Raw genomic sequence first — 5,971 nt, 5'->3', positions numbered from 1 at the left:
AGTGGGTTAAACAGAGTTAAAAACTAAACTAAACATAGTTAGTTAAACTAGTGTGCCCACCTGTTAGTGTCAGGTTAGGTTAATTAAATTAGCTTAATTGATTTCTTTAATTAAGGGGGTGGGCCCCATTTGTCAGTTGCATGGGCCGGTCCAGTCAGCATGGTTGACCGGGTCAACAGGGCCGGCCGGGACCTTGGGGCCCACGGGTCAGTGACCCAGGGGGTGGCCCCAGGCCGGCCACGTCGGCGGGCGGCGTTGACGCGCCGGCGGCGACCTCATGGACGGCGGCGCGGCACGGGACCTCGCCGGAAACGCGCCACAGGGCACGGATGAGGGTGATTGGGGGCTCTACGGGACGGGCGCGATGCGCCGCGTCCGATGGTGGCCGTGGTTGGCGCGGGGGTGGCCGAAGTCGACCGCTACGACGACATGCGGTGGCGGTGGTTACGGGCGAGGTTGGTTACGTCGCCTCGGGGCACGGCGAGGCTTGCGGTTGGGCTCGTTGACCTCCTGGTGATCCCAGGAGCGCGTCTGTGTCACCGGTTCGAGCGGAGGAGGTTGAACACGAGCTCCCGGATGGCAACGGCAGACGGCGGAGCTACGACCATGGTATCGGCGGCTACGGGCTCCAAAACGAGCGGGGCAGAGAGGGGTTTCGAGAGGGAGCTCACCGAGAGGGCTCAAGAAGGCCCGGCGAGGTCACAGAGCGTAGAGGGGGCGACGAATCGACGGCGAACTCCGATGGCCGGAGGTAGAAGACGATGTGGATCCGGCGATGGAGAGGCGCAAAGCTCGAATGAGTCCTCGTAGAGGACGTAGTGGACGTCGGTGCACCTCCTAGGCGCAGTCTCGGGGCGTGGGGGTGACAGTGGCCGCGAGATCGACGAAGGCCATGGCGGCAATGCTTCGGGCTCGTGCGGGGAAGGAGAGAGCGGCACGAGGGGGGGATGGGAGAGTGAGCTAGGGTTCCAGAGGGAGGGGCTGTGGTCTTGTAGTTGAGGGGGAGACGTGGATGGCCGGCACCTGGCCGGGGGCGCCATGGATGGCCTCCACGCCCTCCTGTGAACAGGAGATGGGAGAAGGGCGACTGGGCTAGGCCTCCCAAGCAGCATGGGCCCAAGCGCCCAGTAGTTTAGGTTTTTTTTCCAAGTGTTTCTTTTTCTTTTTATCTACTATTTTGTATTTATTGTAGGTACTAAATGATTTTAGTTAAAATTGAAACTTCTCACACAATTACTTTCCGATATTTTGGTGTTGCCCAAAAAGTTTGAGGTTAAACGAAAATGTTAGAAATTAAGCTTACATTTAAATGGGCATAATAAGTGCTACTTGGCCACTTTACATACTTCTAGGGGTAATTTAAATATCCATTAGATGTTGGTTCTTACATGTTAAATACTTGGTGAATATTTGCAACCTATCAAACATTTTTATTTGACAGTTTGAAGAAGCAAGAATTTGACTTGTTATTTGAAATTTGAATGTGTCTCTGACTTTCATCAAGTGGAAAATTGGCTTAATAAAACATGATGACATGGCACATTAGGGTGAGGTTACTGTAGCTTGATTATCCGGGCGTCACAATTTCACTGTCCAATGTGTACCAATTTGGCATCGTTTTTCTTTCCTAACTACGATATTAAGATAGAGGACAACCAAAAAGGCATGACACATACAACGCCAAAAAGGCACAACCAAACTAAAACAAAGACATCATAGAAAAACATGTAGACAACCTAATGATAAGTGTCCTAAACATTGTTGCCTGTGAACTGAAGAGAGCTCAGGAAATTTTTCAAGTGAAATGGGTGAACAATGGGAAGGGCATGAAAGCAAAATACATCCATGACTCTAACTTCTTGCAGAAGTGGAAAGTTTGACTAAGGAAGCGGATCGGGATGCAATGGAGGAGCTTATCTCAAGGGTTCGATCGTATGCCTCTGCTTTGGTCCAGTAAGATAACACTGCCTGATACATTCTTCTTCGTGCACTCTTAGGTCTCTGTAGGGTTATTGGCTCGCGTGCCGTGAACTTATGGCCTGTGTGCCACTTATGTTATGTTCTTCGTACGTGGGCTACTCTCTTGTTCGTTGTTTGTTATGTTTGGTGTTTGTTGCTATTCTGCGTGGTGGCTTTATCTATAACACGCCCAACCATGACTAAGGCACAAACACCACATGTGTGAAACCCGCCACTACTCTCGAGCCAATACTGCATGCACAAAGCAAAAAATGCAGACTAGAGGGGAGAAAAACTGCACTGATGGAGAAAACCACGACATCTCTGTATAAAGAGGCCACCAACTCAAGACAACTGAATCAAGAGCCAAGCATGTAGTTGAGGGAGGGGGTGAGATCGGAGGGGTTAGGGAGTGCGCCCTTGTGGCCCGAGAAGGATAACAATGTGGTCAACAACTATCGTGAATGGGGGTGGTGCTGGGGTGGTAGAGGGAATCCAGAGGTATGACCCATATCTATTGGAGCCGAAGAAGACTAAGGGCCACATCATAACAGCATGCTGAACGAGACAGATTCGGCGAGGGGCAGACGCAACATATCCAAGGACATAGCCATCAAATTTGGTCCAGAATGACCAATAGTGGACAAAGGAGGTCAAGATGTTTCAGAGATCTACATGAGACAAAAGGAAAATAATCTCCCATATTGTCGTTAGCGCCACTGAAGACCACTGGTCCACACAAGTAGCAGCCAAATGGGAACGACACATTCAACGACCAAATGTGTACCACATGACTAGCCAGAAGGCATCCCTGCTAGCACCGTCTCAGTGGTCAGGGGAGGAGGAGGCGAGACAATCTGGTGGGCATAAGGCTTTCAAAATGCCACTTGGATCGCTCAGCCAGTTGATCCAGAGCCTCCCCCCCCCCCCCCCCCCCCCCCATGCACATCGTCGTTGCTAGCCACCGCCCCCACCATACCTCTAAGCCCCGCACCACCGGTGAAAACCTCGGGCGGTTCCTTGCCCTCCCCCCCCCCCCCCCCCCCCCAAAGATAGATAGCGAGGCCATGATAGTGGGGCTATGGAAGTGACACATGATGAAAATTTTCAGGCACCTAAGATATAGCACAATGTGATATCCATTAAAACCTCAAATTTATTCAGGAACAAAAACTTTATTCTTGTTACCACCAGCATTACAACAGTACTTTCCTTGGACCAAAGTCTGGAAACTTAACCGTACATTGAGAACAAACGGACGTGGTGACGGTGGCGCTAGACTCGCAAAGATCAGTGACACTCTTCTAATAAGAACTCCCCATGGTGAAGTTGAAGTTGCTGCAAGTAGTGCGGATTCCGAGGAGCAGGCCACTGAACGCGAACGTCTCCTTCACCAGATCGAACATCAGCAGGTTGTTCTCCATCTGGTGCCCCCCGAGGATGACCGCGGGCGAATCGATCGCCGCCGGCATGGACGACGCCATCTGGACGAACGCGAAGCACACGGTGTTGTTGTTCACCTGCACGAGCGAGCTGGCGCCGGGCAGCGTCCAGTTCCGGCCTCCGTCCAGCATCAGCTCGATGCTGGCCACGGCGTAGCCCACCCGGGTCACGGTGAGTGCGGACGCCTGGTAGCACAAGTCGAACGGCGCCATCTTGTCCGCGCGCGCGATGCCGCTCGTGGCCACGTCGAACGCGTTCCGGAGGGGCCAGTAGATGTCCCAGCGGAGCGCGGTGTAGGGCGTGACGGTGCTGAAGACGGCGCCGCCCGTGCCGCTGCCGGCGTCGAGGTCGAAGACGCCGGGCGGCGCGGCCACGCTCTGCTGGTTCACGGCGATGCCGGTGATGCCGAAGTAGTAGCCGCCGTTGTAGGGGTGCTTGACGAGCGGGAGCGGGTTCTCGCGGAGGCGCTCGGCGAGCTCCACGGGCGGCGCGGCCTGGAGCTGGAACGGGCCGCCGCCGAACACTGCCACGCCGTCGCCGGCGCTGGGCAGGCACAACGCGAACTCTTTCGCCACCTTGAGCAAGGACTTGAACTGGGTCGGTAGCGACAGTGGCAGCCTGGAGAGCCCCGCAACGCCGGCCGCTCCCGCCGGAAGCGACTCCAGCAGCTCCCCCGGCGCGCAGGACCCGACGGCGCGGAAGGTCACCGGGTAGAGCGGGTTCTGGCCGTCCGTGGCATTGGCGGCGAGCGTGATGGTGGTGGCGTCGTCGGAGCGACATCGCCCGTCGACCGGGTTGCGCGGGTAGGCGGGGCAGGCGCACGGCCCTTCTCCGCGAAGGCCGGGCTTCGGGCAGCCGGGCGGGCGGTACGTAGTAGAGATGTCATCGCAGTCGTGGGAAACGCAGGGGATGATGCGGTGCGGGGTGGGGCAGTTGGCGAGCCAGAGCATCGGGCCGGCGAGGTCGAGGAGGAGCGGCACCCCGCCGACCTTGATGGCGATGTTGTAGAGGGCGGTGGATGCGTCCTTGCTGACGCGCGCCACGATGGGCTGGCCGCCATCGTCCGCCGACGTGCCCAGCAGCACCGCGAGCGCCAGCAGCGCCACTAGCGCAGCCGCCGAGCTGCGGTGGAGCGACATGGCACGACACACGATTTGCTAAACCTTGGTGAGCTACTAACTACCACACTATATCTCAGTAATACTATAGCTACTGTGGCAAGGTTTTGATCACAGTCGGGTGGCCGTGCGTGTTTATATATTGGCTTGGGCGTGCGCCATTGGGGTGGTGGAGGGCCAACTTGAGCTGGATGGAGCTTGGGAGTTAGGATATGGCAGGTTCCGACGAATTAATATCGCCATTGTCAAGGCCATTGAGATTCGCGGCGCCAACTTCCGACGAATCAGTCGCCATTGTCAAGGCCATCGAGATTTGCGGGGTCAACTTCCGATCACACCACCACGTGCGTTTTACGTAGCCGAGAGGTGGGCTTGGAAGCTGCTGTGCAGGCTCCTCCGCAGCCAGTCGCAAATCCCAAGGGATAGAGGCAATATTTTAAATAGCACACTATTTCGCCGTTATAATGCGGTTATAACATATTTGAAAGGAAGACGTTACGTCTTGACAAAATCAGACGCTACGGCGCTAATCACGTAATTAGCGTGCTACACTCGCTATAACGTTGTAACGTTGTAACGTTATAACGTGCAGACCATGCAAAACTGAAATAAGCACAGCCCAGCAGGCCCAGCAGGCCAAAACCAACCCACGACCACTAGCTTTCTCACTCCTTTTATCAGATTCTCCCACTAGCTTTCTCACTCCTTTTATCAGATGCATATATTGCTTGCTCCTATGAAAAATTTAGTTGCTTAAATACTTTATTTTCAGATATATTTGATTTTTTTTGCAAACGCTATTTTGAAATATAGCACGCTATTAGCGCGCTATAATTTGTGTAGCATTTAGAGAAGGGCCTCACTATATTTTGTAGCGCGTTATTTAAAATATTGGATAGAGGAGAGATCCTAGATCGCCTCGTGCTTGAGACTTGTCCCCTGTTCAGTTCGCTCCTTCAGCTTTAAAAAAATGAGCTGTGGAAGAACTGTATGCACCAAAGAGCATATATAAATATGAGTGGCCAATCAATTAGAGTAAATAGTACTCCCTCCGTTCCTAAATACTTGTCTTTCTAGAGATTTCAACAAATGACTACATACGAAGCAAAATGAGTGAATCTACACTCTACAATATGTCTATATACATCCGTATATAATAGTCCATTTTTTTAGCATCAGTACAGACACAAGCGCTCATATACACGCGCATACACTCATCCCTATGAACGCACACACGCACACCCTACCCCTATGAGCACCTCCGAGAGACTGAGCCGGCATATCATCTTGAGATTTACGAAGCCACCGTAGGCGCCTCGTCGTCGACGGGAACGTCTCCTCCCACTGAAAGCGCATCGCCGGAAATCCTGAAATAAATCCAGGAATAATGCGAGCACCAGGATTTGAACCCTGGTGGGTTGGGGATACCACTATCCACTTAACCAACTCAA

General features: G+C 53.5%; 1 protein-coding gene across 1 annotated transcript; it reads right to left on the bottom strand.

Annotated features, from left to right (window-relative positions):
* Positions 1-3,114: 3,114 nt before the first annotated feature.
* On the bottom strand, positions 3,115-4,701 carry LOC123066460 (chitinase CLP-like). Its single transcript, XM_044489537.1, has one exon. It carries the CDS (start codon positions 4,539-4,541, stop codon positions 3,264-3,266), a length of 1,278 nt encoding a protein of 425 aa, XP_044345472.1. The 5' UTR covers positions 4,542-4,701; the 3' UTR covers positions 3,115-3,263.
* Positions 4,702-5,971: the final 1,270 nt, after the last annotated feature.

The sequence above is a fragment of the Triticum aestivum genome, chromosome 3B (assembly GCF_018294505.1).
Source record: "Triticum aestivum cultivar Chinese Spring chromosome 3B, IWGSC CS RefSeq v2.1, whole genome shotgun sequence".
Taxonomy (NCBI): Eukaryota; Viridiplantae; Streptophyta; class Magnoliopsida; order Poales; family Poaceae; genus Triticum; species Triticum aestivum.
Note: the sequence above shows the minus strand (reverse complement) of the source record. Positions and strands in the feature narration are given on the sequence as shown.